At 41.4% G+C, this 22,643-nt stretch overlaps 1 protein-coding gene and 1 long non-coding RNA gene across 2 annotated transcripts; both read left to right on the top strand.

Moving 5' to 3' along the window:
- The first annotated feature begins 5,047 nt into the window (after positions 1-5,047).
- Positions 5,048-6,228, top strand: LOC148187006 (uncharacterized). Its single transcript, XR_015779225.1, has 3 exons — positions 5,048-5,314; positions 5,437-5,927; positions 6,014-6,228. It is a non-coding gene; the product is annotated as an uncharacterized LOC148187006 (long non-coding RNA).
- A 7,724-nt stretch (positions 6,229-13,952) lies between these two features.
- Positions 13,953-20,207, top strand: LOC148187007 (uncharacterized). The gene is made up of 6 exons (XM_088089217.1): positions 13,953-14,057; positions 14,709-14,867; positions 15,120-15,212; positions 15,979-16,177; positions 18,876-19,052; positions 20,185-20,207. The coding sequence occupies exons 1-6, from the start codon at positions 13,953-13,955 to the stop codon at positions 20,205-20,207; spliced, it is 756 nt and encodes a 251-aa protein (XP_087945343.1).
- Positions 20,208-22,643: the final 2,436 nt, after the last annotated feature.

Genomic DNA, 22,643 nt, shown 5'->3' on the forward strand with positions numbered 1-22,643 from the left:
GGCGGACACGCGTCACCGGAGTCCGGCTGCAGTCCAGCAGCCTGCTACACCTCAGCCACCTACAGTGCAGGCAGCTCCGATCCAGCAACCCGCCGCAGCTCAGCCACCTACGGTCCAGGCAGCTCCGATCCAGCAACCCGCCGCAGCTCAGCCACCTACGGTCCAGGCAGCAACCGTCCAGCAGCCGGCAGCAGCTCCAGCCCAACAACCCGCCCCAGACGAAGTAACTCTCTGTCCTCCAGACGCCAGACCACGACCTCCGCTATAATCCACACCACGACTGGCACGATGACCGACCAGAGAGGCAGCAGTTGGACCCCTGACCGGGATGAAGATAGGACGACAGACGGCGTCCCGGAGCTCATTCCCACCCCTATTACTCCCTCTGTTTCTCCTCCTCCTCCTGCTTCTCCTCTCCCCCAAAGAGCTCCTCGCTCGGGTCTTTTTCCTATTTTCCACTCTTCTACAACACAGGCTCAGAACCAGCCACGGCAGCAGCAGCCCGGGAGGGATCAACAACAGGCGGTTACCATGGCAACGGCACCAGTAGCAGCCTCCACCTCCACCGCCCAAGACGCAGAATCCATGCGTCCAACCCCTCGACACCGTGATCCTGTCGGGTGAGGGAGACAAGTCCAGCGGCCTTCCCAGCCCTCCTCCTCCTCCTCACCCTCCTCTTCCCCCCGTGAGGCTTACACCCATCCGACTCAGGACCCGATCTGTGGCCCAGAGAGCAGCTTCACAGCCTCCATCCCAGCCTGGTCCATCGGGGGACCCCCTGCTGCAGCAGAGGACGACTCACAGCTCCTCGAGCTGTTTGACTCACACCTCCTCAGACGCAGACTCACCAGGCACATCTCCACCAACAACAAACTAAGAGACTGGAATCTGACCATCACACACAAGGTGGTCATCATGGGGGACTCCAACCTCTCCAGAGTCCCCCCCTTCGCCAACAAACAGGTCCAAGTGGACAGTTTTCCTGGTGCCACTTTCAGGCACGCAGAGTCTCGCCTGAGGGGAGCGATCTGCACCCAACCACCGGAGATCATCATTCTCTCCTTTGGCCTGAACAACAGACGGCAAAAAGCCAGGCCCACCATCATCAGACAACTGAAAAAGACTGTTCAGACGGCAGCAGAGAGATTCCCGGACACCATGGTTTTCATCCCTGAAATCAACTTCTCTCCTGACCTACCCTACGGGGAGAAACACAACCTCCAGGTACTGAACAATCACATCATAAAACACTACGACCACTTTACGGCACTGCCAGGGTCAGATTTTAAGACTGAAAGAGACAATATCCACTGGACCCGCGGCACAGCCGTCAATATTTTAACCCACTGGAAAAACACTTTAAACTAAAGGACCCCACAAGCCTGTTTCACCAGGAGGGGTTCAAAAATGTAATGATATTATCTAAAAAAGTTAAACTTACAATACAACAGCTCTCACTGTTAAATAGGGGACTAAACTTCATCCCAACCACCATGAATAATAAAAATCTGACGCCACAGGCCAGATTAGACTTACAAAATTATCACAGACGATTGAAATTATGGGCCTATTATGGGGATGACGAGACCACCCAAAAACAGCCCTTTACTCCATCTTCAAGCTGGACCCCTCCTGAGCTTCAGCTCCCAGCGTATGTCAGAGACCTAATCAAACTAGATCTGACATATTTTGAAATTTTTTTCCATATTAAGAGCATACGACCTAACTTAACCTCAGGAGAAAAGGCCGCCCTTAAAGAATGAATCAATAACCCTGATATTGTTATTAAACCAGCCGACAAAGGCAGTATGGTCGTCGTCATGGACAGGGTACAATATTTATGGGAGGGGCATAAACAATTAGAAGATAAAAAATATTATTCCAAATTAAACAAACCTATTTACATGGAGACATTCACTGAAATAGCCCAGATTTTTCAAAAAATTTATGATAAAAAATTTATTAATGCAAAACAAAGGAATTATTTAATTGGCGACACAGAACCAAGGCCTAGACGATTTTATTTACTCCCTAAAATCCATAAAAATCCCAACAAATGGCCTAAACCCTTTGAAATTCCACCAAGTCGCCCCATAGTGTCTGATTGTAATAGTGAAACCTATAGATCAGCTGAATATATTGATTACTTTATTAACCCGCCAGCCAAATTATATAAAAGTCATATTAAAGACACAAATGATTTTATAGATAAAATTAAAAACCTGATTATTCCAGAACACTCCATTCTTTTTACTATAGATGTAGATAGCTTATACACGAATATAGACACAGTTGAGGGCATACAAGCTATTAAAGATATTTTTCAAAAATACTATGTCAAAAATAGACCGGATAAAGAATTAATTAAATTATTAGAAATTAATTTAACTAAAAATGATTTTGAATTTGACGACAAATTTTATCTTCAGACAAAGGGAACAGCCACGGGCAAAAAATTTGCACCGGCATATGCAGATATATTTATGGCAGCCTGGGAAACAGCAGCGCTAGAAAAATGCAATATTAAACCTTTATATTATTTTAGATATTTAGATGATATATGGGGAGTCTGGACTCACTCTGCTGCTGAATTTGATAATTTTTTAAATACTTTAAATAATCACAACCCATCTATAAAATTAAAAGCCACCACTGATGGTAATTCAGTAGATTTTTTAGATACCACTACATTTAAGGGACCTAAATTCGCCACCGAACATAAATTGGATATAAAAGTTTTTTTCAAAGAAACTGATACTCATGCTCTCCTACACAAAAGCAGTTATCATCCTAAACACACCTTTAGTGGTTTAATCAAATCACAGCTCCTCAGGTTTCACAGAGTCTGCACACAGAAAGAGGATTTTCTCACATCCACCAGAGTGCTGTTTCGTGCTTTGTCCAGCAGAGGGTACTCCAGGTCTTTTCTGAGGAAGTGTTTCAGGCTCTATCTGCAAACTAAGCCGATTACAGTCACTACGGCCCTCCCCTTTATAACAACTTACTCACCGTCATCTGTATCTCTGGTGAGAAAAATTAAAAACAATTTTGAGCATATCATTAATTTAAATAACCCCCAATTAGATATAAAAATAATCGCTGCTTATAGAAAAAATAAAAATTTACAGGATCATTTAGTCCGAGCTAAACTTAAATCACACAAGATCTCCCAAATTGACACAAACAACAATTATTTCAAACAAATTCAATATGTTTATGACTCCTCCCACCAAAACGTTTTTACAACGGCCTCTCAGGGAAACATTCATACCAAAAATTGTGTTTATTTAATTATATGTAAACAATGTAATAAGAAATATGTGGGGGAAACCAGATTAACAATCCAAGTCAGATTCACCTGTCATAAATATAATATAATTACACAAAAAAATACAGACCGCCACGTGGTAGCACATTTTATTTCTCATGGTTGGGATTCAGTACAGGCCTCGATATTACAGGTGACCATTTCTGTGATTGGTCGATAGAAAGTTAACCCGCCCCTATAAGTAGGAACATTTGTTAGCTGTTCTGCCATTGATGACTCTGCAACCCTTGAGGTAAGACCACACTAATTCCTGGATATTGATGTACTATTTCCGGAAATGGAAACGTGTGTAAATTTATGTCACTCCTTTAAATATGAGTACGTTTTTATTGATTTAACATGTTTAAGTCAAATTTCCCTAACCCTGCATCCTATAAATAGGAGCTTTTGTCACCTTTTTGACAATCTGAACATTCATAAAGGTAAGAACACACTATATCCTGGAATTTTGACGTACTATTTCGGGAAATGGAAACATCTATAAATTTACGTCACTCCTTTAAATATGAGTACGTTTTTATTGATTTAACACGTTTAAGTGAATTTTCCCTAACCCTGCATCGTATAAATAGGAGCTTTTGTCACCTATTTGAAATTCTGCACAGCCATAAAGGCAAGAACACACTAAATCCTGGATTTTGACGTACTATTTCCGGAAATGGAAACATCTGTAAATTTTTGTAACTGATCAAAATGTGAGGACATTTGTATAGTTTTAACACATTTAAGTCAATTTTCCCTAACCCTGTCCACTATAAATAGGAGCCTTTGTAAAGTGTCCTGGAACGGATTGTTTAGCAACCATGCCGGTAAGATCACACCATATCCTGGATGTAGATGTACTTTTCCTGGAAATGAAAATATTTTTTATTCATTTACATTCATGTCATGACTTACCTTACTCTAGCACAAGGGTAAGTGTCCACAATGTGGACACAGATTCATTTCAGTGTCCCGCCATCTGCACGAGGTCCACAAGGTGGATGATTCCACAGTGAGGCGTCTCCTAATTAGCAAGAGGAGCCTACGGTATGGGGGGAAACTGACCTGCCCCATTGAGTCCTGCAAGACAGGGAAAGAATACGTAAGGCTCGACAAACACCTGATGTCCTCCCACGGGAAAAAAGCAGTATGATACAATTACCACAAAATTGTTTTTAAAATAGAGTTGACTTCAATGTTCATTGTAAGGCAAAGCAAGGCAGTGTAATTTTATTTGTATGGCCAATTTTTACAACCAGTTTGTCTCAAAGGGCTTATTGGAGGTTCATTTCCTGGAACTGACATCCACCACTGATCACTCTTAACCTTTGCACCCCACAGTCAGGGCACTGTCTGGGGCGTGTGTCCGAGATACTTACCGCATGTAGGTCCTTTTCCTGGAAGTGAACTCATCCACCCTTCACTCTCACTCTTCACTCTTTCCACAGGGAAAACACTTGAGTAAATTGATGTCAAAGGCGAAGAAACTGGCCATCAGGGAAAGCCTGAAGAAATACTCTGGAACACCATCACTGCCTCGAACATCAAGACGCACTGCACCTCCATCAACACGCCTGGTGCCTCCATCACGTCAACATCACGCCTCTCTGCCTGCTCTTGAACCTCACTCTCTGCCTCCATCAGCCGCCACAGCTCTTCAACTGCCACAAGAAAAGCTGAAATTTGTGGTGACAAGTTTAAAGTTGGTGAAGGAGAAGCTAAAAACATTCTGTCAGGAAGTGGAGTTTTTGGAGGAGGTAACTTCTTCATTATGTGAAGAACCTCAGGCCAGTGCATCTCCTCCTACTGCTGTATCCAACGAGGGTGCAGCTGCTTCTCCACCTACTCCCACTCCCAACTCACAGAAACCTGAGGCCGGACCACCTCCTGCTCCATCCTCAATGACAACCACCGACCCTCAACAACCAGTGGCCGGGCCGTCATCAACCCCTGACTCCTGCAGCATAAGCAAAGCCCGGAGTGGGAGCCTGACACCAAACCTGGGTGAGTAATACAACTGTTGAAATTGACCTCATGTGAGTATTAAAAGGTAGAATTCCAGGAATCGAAAGAGTTTTTTTCCGGAACATGAACTTACCCACCCTTCGCTCTTTTATTTTGCTTAGATAATATGTTGGATATGTTTGAGGAAAACCAAATAGGGCCCAACCATTCCAAGAAAGCTAAGAGGAACATTAAACAGAGAACGTCATATGTCAAAAAGTTCCTGCTCTACATGTCTGGGGGAGAAACCGACATCAATCCGACACTTATATTTCTTAAAGAGATGAAAAAACTGAACAGGTACGTAGCTCAGCTTTCTACTCTCCAAATCCAAGTCATAAAATTCAGCACCATATTCACAGTTCTCATTAATTCCATCATTCCGTCATTAGGTACCTGAAAAACCTCAATTCCAGATTGAAGCCCACAAGTCAAAAACATGTCCTCGTGGACATCGAGGCGTTTCTGAAATTTGTGAGGGTCGCAGATGTCCCTAAAGTACGGTTGACAGTCAAATCAATCAATTACATTTTGGACAAGCTCTTACACTGGAGAAAGGGGTTGGGCCCTCAAGTCGTCATCCAAAGGACAGAATATAAAGCTAAAAAGAAAGGTTTGTTTCGATCTTAAAGAGGTTAGAAAGATTGATCCACTGAAACTCTAAGGTCAATGTGTATTTTTCTTTGTATTTTTCTGCAGCTTATCTGGTTCAGCCCATGGACATAATAGCATTCACCAAAAAGGCAGAGGCTGAGCAGGACATTGCCCTACAAGACCTTGCCAGGGAACCACACAATCACACAAACTTTGCCCACGCTGTGAGTTTGTTGGTCGGCCAGATGGTGGTGGCTACAGGCCACCGAAAATGTGTTTTTCTAGGGATGACGGCAAAGGACATCGCCAAGGCCAAGGATTATAAGAACACCTACGTCTTTCCAGTGAGTATTTTGGTTAATGATGGAGATTTTTTGAAGTAGAATACCTGGAATCCATAATGTGTTTTCCAGAACAGGAGCCTGCCGCCCATATGCTCCTAACCTTTCCCCCTCTGTCAGGAAACAATCTGGGACATGTGTGCAGCCCTTACCGCTTGGTGGTATTATAAGGTAGAATTCCAAGAATCGAAAGATCCTTTTCCAGAACATGAACTTACCCACTCTTCACTCTTATTCTTCCCCTCTGTCAAGCAACTGTCCTGGGCACGAGTCCGAGGTACTTACCACATAGAGGTGTCTTTCCTGGAATGCAAAATACTGCCCGTTCACTACTAACCCTTTCTCCTCTGTCAGGAAACAATCGGGGACATGTCTGCAGCACTTACCCCTTGGTGGTATTATAAGGTAGAATTCCAGGAATTGAAAGACCATTTTCCAGACATTGAACTTACTCATCCATTTCTTCTTCTTACTTTTCCAGGTCAACGAACACAAGACCATTCAATCCTTCAGCCCAGCAATGGTGTCTTTGAACGGGAAAATGATGGAGCAACTGAAGACCTTTGGGGACCTGAGGTCAAGCTTGCTGGCTTCAAAAACACCCACAAACATTTTTTTCACAAAGGCAGAGACACAGTTAGACAAAATGGGGATTATTTCACCAAGGCTTGGGAGGACCTTGGGCTGCCAGGGGCCCCGACACTGCGGGATATGCGCACCGCAATTTCAACATGGGTGTGTTATCTGTGTGTGTGCAAAAGGCCATCCACTTGACATGCGTACTTCGCGCAAACAGACGTTGCCAGGATCGATCAACTTTGCACCAATCACGATCCTCCTTTACCTGTCAATCTTCATTAGTTAGTTAGTATCAGTTCTGCAGCTTCGTGGGCCTTTGTCGGTCTGAGACGGAGAGAGAAGCATGTCGCCACACTTCACTGATGGACTATTTAGCACAGCCACTCGTGAATCACTTGATCAGGATTAGTGTACTCCCTTGTGTGCGTCCATGAGGATGTGAGTATCCATTAGTTTGACAGTTGCTAGTGTTGCTGTAACGAGGCTCCGGTGTTTTTTGATACTTGACGGACATATGCTGGAATAGTGTTATGAACAACTTTTGTCACAAAGAAGTGGCTATAATTTTGTGTGTAATGCACCGCTGTGTCTTCATGCATGCAGAGTTTTTATTTATTTATTTATTTGTTTTATTTGTGGTGTGTTAGCGAGTGTATCCAGCCGACGCATCCATTTAGGGACCGTCGCGCACTTCCTTACCTCACCCTCTGTGTGTAACAGTATGTGAGAGCCTGTTTTATGTGATAAGCGGCTATTTGCTGACGGTCCCTTACAGTTGACCACTGCATTTGGATCATGTTTCTTTGACATAACTTCAGTTTCAGTATCCTATTGATTTCATTCATTTCTGCTTTGATACTTCATTGTTAATATTTTATATTTAAATGATTGATTTTTGCAGTGGATAATGTTGTGTTATTTATACCTATTGTTTGTATTATTGCACGTTTGATTAATAACTAACATGCATGTTGTTTTTCTGTTTTCTCTTTATAGTAACCACACACACACACACACTCACATGTACACCCATTTCTACAATAAATGAGTGGTCATAAGAGAGAGAGAGAGTGTGGATTCTTTCATCTTGTCATTAAGCCATGATGTTCTAACCGGACAACCTGTGGTGATTGCAGTAATTCAGAGTCAGCTCCTAAATTCATTCACCTCCATTACAACCGGGGACTCCTCAGCCTTTCTCCTGGGAGTGAGTGCACTGTCTGGGGCTTGTGTCCGAGGTATGCGCCACCTGGAGGTCCATTTCCTGGAACGTGAATTCAGCCACAGTTGGACCTGGAACTTTACGCCCCATCAAGAGACTTCCCCGGGGCATGTGTCAGAGGTAAGAACCGCATGGAGGTCCACAGTCAGGTTACTTGACTGTGGTCAAATTTATCACATAGCTGTCTCACTCCCCGAACATGAACCTACAGTCTTGTTTAAATTTTTTCAGGGATGTGACTTACTCTATGATGTTTAATGTTGAAAACCTGGAAGAAGACACTGGGTCTCTGTCATGAACATATTTTTATTTGGTGATGTACATATCCAAACAGAACAAACAGCAAATACTCAAATAGAAACATCACCCCTGTTTTATCATAATGCAAACTTCGGTTGTTGAACTGTTGCTGCTGCAGTAGCCTCTGGCCATGCTCAGTCTCTGACGCCATCATTATATGTATCCATTAATGCGAAGAAGGAAAAAGGCGATCATGTACACCACTGCACACAGGTTAAAGGTAACAAGCGTCAGAAGAAGACAGGTTTCGCTGTGATAGCAACTGCATCTAAAGGGAAAACAAAAATCCTCAATTTAGACATATATCACTCCGCTTCTGGTTGAATTACACATATCAATGTATCTTTCCGGGAATTACACTTGCCCAGGTTCCTCGGTCGGTTCAGGTGGCCGCTGTTGTTGTCCGGTTTCCACATCCCCTGGGATCCAGAGTGAATCTGGGGCTTGCACTGCAGAATGAAGGACAAATAAACTCTACATTAGGCAATATATAACCAGACAAAAAAATGTGCAAAAGTAACAATTTTCATCTGGCCGGCCTAGACGTGGCATTTCCATGAATTGAAGCATCAATCCTGGCTGCTGACGTTACAGATGCATACACTGTAAATGTCAACTTTGCCCTGACTAAAGATGGAATAGTGCATTTCACTTAATTTACACTAGTTCTATAATTTTACTTTCTTACACCGAGTTTTCTGCACTTTTTACCCACATACTTGTTTCATTCAATTATATGTACTTGGTTTTTCTGAGTATGCAGCATGGTTCGTGGGATGAGACTTAAGTTTCAGAACTGCTGCGCCCCAGTGCGCATGTGTCCATTTCGGTTAGCGCATCTACTTCTGGAGGCAAGAGGTCAAAGCCGTTTACGCAGACCCAGGGCTCTCACGGAAAGTTGGCTCTAACGTTGATTTCGGTAAGTGTAAATCTTTTATTGATAGTCTTATCAGGCAGGTAGCCGAACGTTAGCCGACCTACCGACCTGCATTTTGTGTAGCCTGTACGTATTTTGAAATTCAGTTACACTGGTAAGAATTAATGCTCTAAAAGTACGCATAATGCTCGGTAATGCCTCGTGGATTTTCAACGGGCTCGCCTTTCCAAGTCTGTGCACGCTGAGTCATTATGGACGAGAGAAGCAGAATAGTTTGATCTATCACGTCGCTGAGTTCAATTGCAGTCAGACACACAGTAGAAAAACTAACTGCTCCCGTGCTGGTGCAGCTCTTTGCCTCACTAAACTGCACACTGCACACGATGCGACTCACCAAATTAAAGCTACTATATGCAAGTTTTGTAGAAAGGAGCATATGTAATCGATGTCCAACATGAATTTGTTTTCAGCTTTTTTAAACATTATTTATGTCTTAAACAATGCAATTGTGAATTATGAATTTTGCATCATATTTAAAAATACCTAATTCTCACTTTGTGGGTCTTTCTATCATGATAATAAAGTGTTAACATTGTTAGTATTAGTGTAATGAATATCTAAACACTAGTAAACCATCCACCTGATGCCATAAGAGTGGTGCAGTAAAGTATTATTATTATAAATATAAATATTATTATTAATAGTAAAGAGGTGGTACTCAAAACACTGTCAAAGGTTGTCAGGTCTGTAGTATTGTATTAAATGTGACTAAAAAGTTGTTTGGAATTGTTTTATAGACAACTGTTTGCTCTTTCCAAAACAGATTCAGACAGTACAAATTCACAAGTAAAAAAGAAAATCTTGGATTGTGGCCAACTGTCCTCCACTGAGGAGCAAATCAGATTTGTTGTCCTTTATTTAAAAATTCTTTTCATGTTTTTTCTGTGAAATTATACAAAACATCATTGTGTTATATTTCAAATTTGATAATTCAAATTCTAACAATGATGAATAATTAGTAACATTTCAAAGGGACGGGTTGCTGATCCCAAATATTTCAACATTAGTCATTACGATAGGTGGTTACTGTCTCTTTTAGTCTAATTTATTGTTGTCCTGTATTTTTTTTTTTCAAGTGTCTACTGGAAGAGGCATGCAGTGGACATGTAGGTTTTGCACTTTTGTCTCTTTAAAACGTGGCCAGCTATTAAAGCATTACAGATTGAAGCATGGTGGCTTCACAAGAACTTCCCCAATACCATGTCTTCATCAGCAGTGTATTTGCACATTCAAATCATTTAATGCCTTGAAGGTTCATTTATCCAGATTTCACTCACAGGTGACTAGTGAAAAAGATGATGTGCAAACATTTAATTGTCAAGTGTGTGAGTTTAACGAGCCCTGCAGTGAAAATGATTTTTTACACATTTACGCAAGCATCTGAAGTTGATGCAAAAAGTGCAGTGCCCCTATCTGGATTGTGACTTTGAGACAAATGTCTACTCTACTTTTAACACACACAAAAGTAGGAATCATGACCAGAAATATTCTACATCTAGTCTGCAGTTCAAACCAGGAATAGCTTTGCAGCTCTGTGGCACTGAGGAGAACACCTCTGTCCCAGCTGAACCTGTGACTGAAGATGTGACTATTTTAGGGGAAGAGGAGCTTACAGATGTTGGTGTTGATGTCAATGACCTCGACTCTCAACTTGAGCATAATTTAGCTTCACTTTTCCTGAAAATGCAGACAATACTGAACATACCTGAAAGTGCTCTCCAAGAAATCATCCAGCAAATACGACAGGTATTTGAACTTTCAGAACCGCTGATGTTTTCTGTGGTTCAGGAGATGCTCAGACGCCATTACCCTGATATTGATAATGCTGTTGTTAAGGAGGTAGTGTCTGCAGTAACTGACTCAAATGTGTTTTTGAAACACACATCAACTGGAGGCTCACTTTCAACTTCCAATAGGAGAGCAACTTACATAGAAAAGGAATTTCCTGTTGTGGAACCTGTGGAGTTTGTCACTGACAAGCAGGGTCAAAATATAGTTTACATTCCACTGATTAAAATGCTTCAGGCACTGTTGAGCAAAGATGATGTTTTAGACAAGGCTCTGACCACAAGCAGCTCTAAAGGAAGTGAATACAGTAACTATAGGGATGGTTCTCACTTTAGTGAAAATGCCATTTTAGCAGAAGACGAATTCAGAATTGCCCTGGGCTTATATATTGATGACTTTGAGGTTGCAAACCCACTTGGAACATCTAAGAAGAAGCATAAGCTGTGTGGAGTGTATTGGGTTCTTGCCAATCTACACCCAAAGTACCGCTCATCCCTTCATGCCATACAGTTAGCTGTTTTATGCAAGGTCAACACAGTTAAAGAGAAGGGGTATCATGAAGTCCTACGTCCACTTATTGACGACCTAGTATCACTTGAGGAGAATGGAGTTTATGTTGAAAAGTTGGGAGCAAGTATAAAGGGGACTGTGCTGTATGTTGCAGCAGATAACTTGGCTGCCCATGCATTGGCAGGATTTCAACAGAGCTTTATTGTGGAGAAAATGTGCAGGTTTTGTATGGCCACGTGAGAGGAAATACGAACAAAGAATGTCAGCTCAGGTTTTTACATACTGAGAACCAAAGATGCCCATGACAGACAGGTTCAGGAGGTCAAGCAAGACCAATCTAAAGTAGCACATTATGGAGTCAAAGGCGAATGTGTGCTTAGTGAAAGCTTGAAATATTTCCATGCTGTGGATGGATTTCCTCCAGATGTTCTTCATGATTTTTTGGAGGGAGTAGTCCCATTTGAATTGTACCTGTGCATTCAAGATCTGATTAAAAAGAAGTACATCTCTCTTGAGACACTAAATCAAGCCATCAAAGAATTCCCATATTCCTTTTCTGACAAAACGGACAAACCTCAACCAGTTCCAAAGACATTTGCTTCAAAGACGACAATAGGAGGGAATGGCCATGAAAACTGGTGTCTGATCAGGTTGCTTCCTTTAATGATTGGGCATCATGTACCTGAGGGAGATGAGGCATGGGAGGTGCTCGTGGTCTTAAAAGATGTGCTTGAATTGGCTGTATCTCTGAGATTCACAGATGAATTTTTGTTCTATTTAGAGTCTAAAGTGTCAGAGCATAGGGAGTTACTACTGAATGTTTTTCCAGATTGCAGACTCCGTCCAAAGCATCACTATATCGAGCACTATCCCCACTTGACAAAAGTGTTTGGACCTCTCATAGACATGTGGACAATGCGATTCGAAGGGAAGCACAAGTTCTTTAAAAAAGTCATCCATGAAACTCAGAACTTCAAAAATGTTCCCCTAACTTTGGCGAGGCGACATCAAAAGATGATGGCTTTCCACTTGGACTGTGCTTCCTTCTTCAAACCAGCACTCCAAGCAAACAAAGTAAAGAGCATATTGATTGCGTCCCTCCCACAGAACATCCAAGACATTTTGCACCAAAGATGTGGTCTCCAAAACACAGTCCTGTCAGCTGTGTCTGTCACTATTGATGGAATGAACTACGCTGCAGATATGGTGGTTTCTGTAGGTTCATGTGGAGGGCTTCCAGAGTTCAGGCAAATTAAGCAAGTGCTAGTGCTTAATGCAGACATTGTTTTCTTGTGCAAACCAATGATTGCATGGTATCATGAGCATCTTCGTGCTTATGAATTGACACAAAGCAGCACAGGCTTGGTTGCCACGCAGTTGACTGAGTTCAATGATGTTTTTCCTTTGTCAGCGTACCGAGTCAGAGGCACATTGTTTGTTTCTTTGAAACATTACATATTATGTTAACTGGACTAAATTTATGACTCTGTTCTTTGTAGGATGATGGAACAGAAGTGGCCAATCAGAGTCATCGTCACTGATTGTGACATTAGAAGAATCAGTCTTGATCAGAAACCAAGCAACCTTGAGTCTCTTTTGGATCACTTAAAAGTTAAACTGGAACTACCATATGACTTCAAACTACAGTTTGAAGACCCACTGTTTAACAATGCCCTCTGCAACCTGACAGATGTGTCAGAACTGCCAGATCGAGCTACGCTGAAAATTTTAAGTCTTGAGTCCCTCTCTTCAGTCTCTAGCGCACTGTCCTCACCGAGCACATCTGATACAGATATACTGTATACAAGTGAAGAAAAATCTCAAATGATGAGGCCGGATCCTTGGCCTTCTGCATTTGATATTCCAGCATTCTCTGTGGATGTAAATTACCGACTGAGACAGGGAGACCTTGCCTATATGAAGGATGGAACTCGGATGGATGTTTCTCGGGACATGAAACATGTAATCTTAGAGAGACTTGCAGAGACAATGTACAAGTACACGGCATACCCCACGGAGGGACACTGTCGAGAAGTAGCCTCTGCACTGATTGCAAAACATCCCTGCCTGAAAGAAGCTGGATCACTCACTGGATATTGTGGATGGAAGAATAGCATTAAGTTCAAGATGGGGAATTTCCGAACAAAAATGAGAAGATCTGGAATGTCACAGTGAATAGCAACAAGTTGAAAAGGGGTTTCCCTGAAGGACAGCCATCATGTAGTAACATAAAAGGGCAAAAGAAGTGAGACAAATTTCTTGCCAAATTTTCCTGATGGTGAAAATGCAGATACTCTAGAGTCAGTTAGAAGACAGCTTGAAAGTGAAGCAAAGAAAAGGCTTCCGGACTCAGCTAATGTGAAGAAAATGATGGACCAGACATTTTCTTTGCGACGTAAAGAAATCGTGGAAGAACAGCCTTCAGTCAGAAGGATGATGGAACGCTGGCCTGCACTGTTCACAGAAAGTCAGGTATGACTTACTTACACTGCACTACGCTGACCTAGGGCTGCACCTAACGATTACTTTCACAATCGATTAATCTGCCAATTACTGTTTTGATTAATCAGGTAATTGGTTGGGCCCTAGAGGGATCAAACCAATATGAACCAAACCCAAACAGTTAGTGGCTTGGTCTGCAACATATCAGAAAAATGGCAAAAATATTGATCACTGTTTCCCAAAGTTCAAGCTGGTGTGTGTAAATGTCTTGTTTTCCCTAAAACACAAAGATAATAGGTCTGCTTTCATGGAGGACAAAGGAAATCAGAAAATATTCACATTTGAGAGGCTGAAATCAGAGGGCTTTTTACATTTTTAAATCAAATAATGATTTATTAAATACCAAAATAGTTGTTGATCAATTGGATCATCAGTTCATTGATTAATCATTGAAGCTAGGTACTGAACCACACCACAACCAATCATTAATTTCATTGTAGATTACTCTGTTGGTTCTTTAGATTCCTTGATTAATCATTTAGTAGACCTAACACATCATCAGTTTCTGCAATTTGGTCTTTGCTTTTTGAGAAATGTATACAACAGTCAAATAGACTATTGGCATTAAAATGACTGCCATAGTGGAGTAAACAATCCTTTGGATGTGTTTTTGTTTTTAAGGTGTTTGCTGAGTTCTACAGGGTTGCCAGTAAGAACCTCAAGAAAGACTTCTCTGAAGCTCTTGACCACCACACCACTCGTCTCACTGACCTCTTCAAATCCAGAAAAGGAGTTGTCGGCCAATCACTTGATCACCTCCTCCAGCCAATCAGTACACAAGTAAGTGTTTCAGATTCTTCATTATTACCACCTTATGGTAGTGTGCTTGCTTGCTTCAATTACGCCTACAGCTGCTGCTACTACTTTGTAAAACAACTACTACTTCTACTACTACAGTACAAGTAATTCTTGAACTACCTCAAGCACACAGTTGTAACTTGAGCACACGCATATGCACAAATTTTGTTTTCTAAATAATGTTGCCTTTCATATGGTCTTCTGCTTATTTGTTTTTGTCATCTTTTCCATGAGACCAATGACATCACCACAACACGCACTGCTGTCCTGCAATGTCTGCCCCTGTATCTTGGAGATAATTCCAGCGAATTCTTCCTCAGCTGCTCAGTAAGTACATTTATGACCATCGTACAGTGCACATTTTAGGACATCTTCATCTTCAGGTTCAGTTCTCAGATTTCAGAGAAAAACACATTGTTCAGGTCTGATATAAATAAACCCCACTGATGTGATGCCCTTTGCAGTAAAATCATTTTGCAGAACACTCATTTCTTAAAGGATACAGTAATAAAATAATGGCTTTGTTTTGTTAAACTTTGGGTTGAAATATCTAAAAAATAAATAAATAAATAAAGATCTCTTTTGAGCATGTGCTGCTGCACTGTTTGGCATGATCCTGTTTGGTCTGTTTGGCTTGAGACTGCTTGGTCTGAAGCCGTTTTGTTTGAGGCCTCTTTGTACTAGCCCATCGGCCTGACAAAGTTTTCCCAGTGATCTGAAGCTTTTTAGTCTAAACACCAATATTATTTGTCTGATGCCAGAGAACTGAGACTGAGGTCTGATGTCGTAAAATGTACATCGCACCATTGAGTAGTACCGTAGGAAAATTAGCTCAAAAATTTGGCACACAAACAGCCTTTATGGACTTTTTAAAAATGCATTTTGTTAAGGCTTGGTGCTGAAATGCGGCCAGTTCCACCTGCTCACAGTCTTTCAAAAGAGCTCTGTAAGACACTATTCCTGAGTGCTGTTTTTTTCGATGTGATTTTTAAATTATGATTCCTGCAGAGACTATGATTACAGGAGTGACATTATAAGCGTGGGTCATAACATTCTACCTAAATTTATTTGTGTTCTTTCATTTTGAACACAGGATTCAGACACTGAAGATGACTTCACCCAGGTGCCTGTTGGGGTTCTTAGAGTCATGACTGAGGACATGCCACCATTGATCAACAGCGTTGCTATCATCCTAGAAGGAAACATCGTCATGGATGACATTCCTACAACCTCTCAAGCACTTTGTCTTCTCTTTGGCTTAATAAATGCACTCCATCTGGATTACCCCAAAGGTATGAAGAGCACATTTGAGTTCATCCAGAAGATATTGTTGAACATGGGACAGCAAAAGCTCAGCCCAAAACTGCAAACATTAAAAAATGCTCTTCTGGGCTAGATGTTGTGGCTAGGGATAGCTATAGTGGCATGCACAAGTTTGGGCACCCCTGGTCAAAATTTCTTTTTTTGTGAACAATTAAACAAGTAGAAGATGAAATGACCTTTAAAAGGCATAAAGTTACAGACAAATATTGAAAAGAGTGTTTCATGTTTAACGTTATGCCTTTTAAAGAACATTTCATCTTCTACTTGTTTAATTGTTCACAAAAACAGAAATTTTGACCAGGGGCACCAAAACTATTGCATGACACTGTATACTGGTTGTCTACACAAGTGTGAGTGTGATGTGGCTGAACATTTATTTTTACTTAATTGAATATTGTATTTTACTTTCATTTTTTTTTAATGTTTTGATAATGAAACTCTGACAGAATTGATGGACAACGCAATGACAATGATCCCGCTCTCAAAATTATGAATGGTCACAAAAACTGTTAAAAGAATAGCAGTACGTTTGTTTTGTGTTTTTTTGGTTCAGCCTTTTTTCATTTCATTCTCATCTGGCTCAGTATTACAAGTGCTCAGTTACTGCTACCTCAAAATTGCTGAAAGGGAGGAGGTACTTGGGGGGCCAACAGTAGAAAAAAAAAAAGTTCACGAAGACCAAAAGTAACCAAAGTATTCTATTGGAGTACACGGTTTTGTATTTGTTCACTGTTTTCACATTTGTGATTGGAAAGCATAAAAAAAAGTTAGATAGCAGAAAAACACCTTCTGTAGGTCACATGACCCTGCCAATCAAAGCAAGGTATTCAGGGATTTCTAGTGAGTAAAAACTGTTGAAATGAGCGTACAGTATTTGATGTTTAGTATTTGTGCTTCTGTAACACAGGTCAGGTTCAATATATGTCAAAGTTGTTAAATTGCTAAGAGCTGACTTGTGTTTAGCTGCTTTGAAGGTGTATGTCCAAGTACAGTTCTATGTACGGTAATCTAGTTTTAATTCTCAGGTTTTATTCAGGTTTTAAACTTTTACAGACTAAATGTTGCCAGGTCTGTTTGTTGCTGTGAGACATACAGGAAAGTGTCCATTTTGAGTCGAAAGCCTTCTGTTAGCTTACACCCAGACCAATCGGCCCACCTCACTCACACTCATTCTCACTCTTAAGTCTCACCCATTTTGTCATACATCACTCACTGACATACACTTTCTGTCTCACACACGCACGCACACGCACACGCACAGACTTGCATGCATGCACACACAGTCACTCGCACACATGAATGCTCATACACTCAATCTCACTTACAAACACATAATAATGAGGAAATAATTTAGAGAAATGCAGAACTTAGCTGGAATCTGAACCAATCAGCAAACAAGGATGGATTTGCCTCCAATTGCTTAGCATCATTTATGCCCCGTTTTCTCTCCTCTACTCACTGACTGGCCTGGTTCGCCACTAACAGAAAGGTTTCAACTAGGGCTGAACAATTCATTGCAGTATTAAGAAAACTCACCATATAGCCAAGTACTATTATTCAAATTACAGTATATTTTTTGATAAAGGTCAAATTTGGTTAACCCCTTTTAAAGTCTAAGTATTGTTGTGCTACAGAGATGGTCTGACCTAAAGATTGTATTGCATAGGAAATGTATTGTCAATGTAGCAGTGGATAACACTATTTTATTTATCTATCAGCCCCCCACCCATTGTTGAGCCAAACTTGAATTGATGGTCTCTTTCTAGACATGTTTCAAAATTAACAGCATGTTGATTGTTGTTGTTAATTATAAATACAGAAATACAAAATAAATTGTGGTTTTCATAATGCCATTTTGTGAGTTCCTATTTTAAGTTAGCTAAACTAAGGTATGTTAGTGCATTTATTTAAAATTAAGTACTGCTCACTCACTTTGGCACAGTATATTAAGTTCATGTGACTTATCTTTATTGAGTTCGTGTCAATTTTATTGAAGTGGATTACACTAAGATCCCTTAAGTGTAGTGTATTACAAATTTCAAGTAATGCCCACTTGTTTTGGCAGAATATATTAAGTTAATGTGACTCAAAATATTTGAGTTGTAATAGCTTGGTTTGAATGTAACTACACTGAGATACATTAAGTGCTCACAACTTCAAAAAAAGTATAGTTTACTTGAATATAATAATTTCAAGCTACTTCACACAAATAAGTTCGTTTACTTAGTTTTCCCAAGGTACTCGGTTTCCTAAGTTTCATTAAGTAAACTCAACTTGTTAGAATTTACAGTGTATGCACACGTAGGTCTATATATATACCCTTGGCCGCTCCCAGAAGTAATGCGATTGGCCGTCAACCAATCACATAAAAGCTGCCAAATTCAAAATTACCAAGTCATTTTCCAGGTTGTCTTGTCACGGAAGTCCTTTTCCTGGAAGTGAACTCATCCACCCTTCACTCTTTACCATTTGGTCCCCTCAGTCAGGGCACTGTCTGGGACATGTCTATGTAGTATTTGGACTCAAGGTCGATTTCCTGGAAGAAGGACTAATCTACAGACTTTGTTCTGGCCCTCTCATACAGTAGTAGCCTTTGTGTAGGAGGTGAGACTCAGCCAGGGGGATATTGTTCCACACACCTCCCCATAATTGTGATCACTTTGTCAGGCTTCCTTGCCTTCAGTGACCTGTATCTTACACAGAATGAGCCTACCCACTTGAAAGCCCCCCTCCCCCCACAGCAAGCCAGGGTCCAGGCTTACTACTACTGCAACTACTGCTGCTCTGTGGGCAGCTGCCATGTCCCATCCCCCGATGAGCCACCTTCCTGTAACGCAGGAAAAAGTAAAAAGACAAGTCACAATATATGTTGCCAAAGTGCACGGTGATATATATACATTCAGAAACCAAAACAACGAAACAAAAAAGGAGAGAAATAAAATAAATGTTCATCTGATATGCCCAAACTGGAAAGTGATCTGTTGCGGTCTCTGGAGAGAGTGGGAGGGAGGGGAGGTGCAATGTACAGGTGGTGCAGTATTCATGCAGTGCACTGTAGACAGAATATATTATATATATAAAAACAGGCAGTCTATTGGCAGTAACATTGTTAAAATAGATCAATATGGATATCCATTATGAACAGCACAGACAGATGATTTAAGTATGTGACCTGTACATATGTGTATTAACAATAACATTGTAAGAGCAGTAAAAGTGTTGAGCTGAGTCTCAGTACATGGGACTACACTTCCCAGAGTGCAACAGCGAGAGGCAAGAGGGTGCTTGATTGCACTCTGATTTAGAGCACCTGGGAAGGACTGGGGGAGCTCAACAGTCACACACACACAGAGGAGAAAGGAGCAAGAGGAGACAAAGGAGAGGAGACCCAAGTCCACCTTTGGATTCAGGCCAAAGACGCCAATGGTCTGTAGAATGTTTATTTGCTTCTTGTCGTCTGAAATGTGCAGCATTTATTTGATTTGATTTTCTGTCCAATAAGCTATTAAGATATTTAATTTTGAGCTTAAATAGAGTAAAAATATAGCATATATATTCTGTTAAATGTTAAAACACTACTTTTTTTCTTGATTATTCTTTATTCAATTTAAAAGGCTTAAATGATTAATTAATTAATTAATTAATGGGTAATGTGCCAACTTTTTGGTTCTGTGCTGGATGGTAATTTTGTTTTCTGTCTTTAAAGGTTTACAACCTATGAAACAAGACGACCAACCAACTAAAAATAAAATAAAAGTTTGAGTTGGAACCTTGAATCGAGTTGTCCTCGCGTCAATTTGGTGGGAAAAAGAGGTGGACTTGACAAAAAGTGTATGACAGCAAGAGCAGCAGAATGTGGCTTTGTATAATTGTAATTACAGTATTTACATTGTATACTTAGAGAATGCAGGCAGGTGAAGAGCAGGCCACTTTCCATAATAAACCAGGACCTGGTTTAATGTCTTTGCGTGTCGAGATGGAGCCTTCAGGGCTGGCTAAGAGTATTAGATTACAGTTCAGCGGGTCTGGGACATGTAACAGAATGACTGAAGGCTGATGTCTGGCAGATTATGGGAGCCCTCCTCCTCTCCTCCAAAAGATTTCTTGGTGACTCCACCGGGAAGCAACACTTCTTGATGTGCTGAAATCGTCCTGGTTGCAAGGAAAAGAGTCACATGCCGTTCCTCTACATCCATTTCAAGCGTGAAATGTTTGGGCATGACGTTGGCCTTCTTTTTTGAACGCTTGATAAACCGGCCTGGAGTCTGCTTTCCAGGGTGGCAATCACAGCTGCTCACTTCTTGGCCCTCACTGGCTGTGACAACACGTCCATGATCATCACAGACCACCTCACCAGTACAAAATGTGCGCTTTGTGAAAACTCTTGTGCCCTTCCCTTCAGAGTGTTGGATGCAAAGTCCTTTCCACTTCTGTTTCTTCACAAGTCTCTGAATCTTTGGGCAGTTCATGATGTTACAGTCAGATCCAGAGGGTCTCCACCCGTCAAGAAGTCGTCGGCTACCGACTTTACCGACCCATGCCTATGTGGTGGCTGACGCCAAGGGAAGAGCGCTGTCAAAAAAAGAAGTTGTGTTAGTCATGAAGATAACAATTTAGGACTTTGAATCATGTAATTATATTCGCGTGAAAATAAAATACTCATAGCAAACATATTCTTGTTGCAGTTTCAGCTGCCGCTTCTGGCCGCACCAGTCTGTAGTACGCATCAAACCACTGTTGGCAGAGGACAAAAGGAAATTGAGATTACTTTCTGCTGGAACAGAAATGATGTTCTGACAGGTTCTGACAGAAAATGTGATGAACTTACACGCTCCTCCTGCTCTGACAGGGCGAATGAGGCCACTTGCTGTGCTGCTGTCTTGTGCTCCTGTACCCCAACGATGTAGTGTGATTCGCATCTTCTCCTGGAAAGCCACTCCCTGACCTGTAAAAATATGAGGATATCAAATTAATTAGTAGTGTTAATGACTAAAATATCAGGGTGAAATTTGCCAATGCAGACCAAAATAACACGGAAACACTCACGGTCATGTGCTCCACCACGCCCGGTCGTTGGAGGTGTCGCAAGATCACAACAGCTGAGAGGTAGTACACCACAAAGAGCCTTTCGTCAGCGCCCAGGGTGTCAGGACAACTCGACAGTTTATCCATAACTGCCAAGAAGTCCTTCTTGGCCTTCTCCAGAACAGCCACGCAGTCTGTTGTTGACAACTGGTGTTTGTCAATCAACATGTTATGCCTATGACAAAAGAAACAAACAAATATTTAAAAACACATCATATTACAGCAGACAGAGAGAGGACTACCAGTTCTTCACCATTTACATGGGTACAATAACAAACCTCAGCTGGATGATCTCCTTCTTCGATTGCTTGGAAATGATTTCCTGCAAAGATCCAATGAACTCAGTGAAGTGCTGGCACTCTTTAACAAAGGCCTCATCCTCATGCCTCTTGTTGGTTTGGACCGTGTGGAAACCCAGGAATCTGTCAGGGGAAGTAAGAGGATTTAAGTATGTATGTATGTATGGATGGTCCAGAGAATGCCTCTGATATAGGCCCTTCTCAAGCATGAGCTGCTTGGTCTGGATGCTGTATTTTGGAGCTTGGACACTGCAATGAGGGATAAGAGTTTTGTTTTAATAGTGCATCATAGTTATTGATGTGAGCCACATGCAAAAACAAGCATCAGATACGTAGAAAAACTGAGACTCACCATTGAATCACCTCGCCACAGTCCGCAGCGGCCTCAGACAGCTCACCCTCTTCACTGTCAGGAGTCTGTCTTGTGGATGGTCCAGCTATAGCACTGGCATCAGGCAGTGTGTGAGCATCAGGTGGCTGCCTGGTCGGTGGTCCAACTGTAGCATTTGCGCTGGGCAGTGGTTGAGGAGCTCCAGTCACAATCAGGTGATGACGCTCCAGCTCCTCAGTCAGTCTTTCAATAAGGAAAAACATATTTGAAAATGGTTCATGAAGTGAATGAAACTAAAGTGTGTGAAGCTAAACTCAAAAGAAATATTACAGGGGACTGTGATGAAAGCAAAAAATACTTGAGTGTGAAAGCATGTTATGAAGGCTTTTCACACACACACTCACACAGCAGCACAGAGCCATCAACTAGAACAAAAGGATGGTCGTTAACTAAAACAAAGAAAGTGGCCCATTGGGGGCTGGGACATGAGCAATAACATGATTCTGACGATGTGTGTTTTTGAGAGTGGCTCACATTATATCATTATTATGCAAAGTATTATAACAAGTGTTATCCCACATTGCAGTGACCCAGATGTGAAGTGCTCTGTCACGGCCAGGAGTCACATGCTGGAGAAGGGGCTTTATCAAAAGCATACCGAGGGACTTTGAATATGGCTTATTATACCTTAAATCACATCTACAGGTCCTGGGCTTTCAG

Source organism: Plectropomus leopardus, chromosome 16, assembly GCF_026936395.1.
Source record: "Plectropomus leopardus strain MGB_pleo_1.0 chromosome 16, ASM2693639v1, whole genome shotgun sequence".
NCBI classification, from domain to species: domain Eukaryota; kingdom Metazoa; phylum Chordata; class Actinopteri; order Perciformes; family Serranidae; genus Plectropomus; species Plectropomus leopardus.

Excerpts from the sequence above, each read along its gene's own strand:
- LOC148187007 (XM_088089217.1), top strand. The coding sequence starts at position 13,953 with ATGATGGACCAGACATTTTCTTTGCGACGTAAAGAAATCGTGGAAGAA. Across the intron at positions 16,178-18,875 it reads CCATCTGGATTACCCCAAAG|GCTTCCTTGCCTTCAGTGAC; the intron begins GTATGAAGAGCA and ends TCACTTTGTCAG. Across the intron at positions 19,053-20,184 it reads TTCCTGTAACGCAGGAAAAA|ATGGAGCCTTCAGGGCTGGC; the intron begins GTAAAAAGACAA and ends TTGCGTGTCGAG.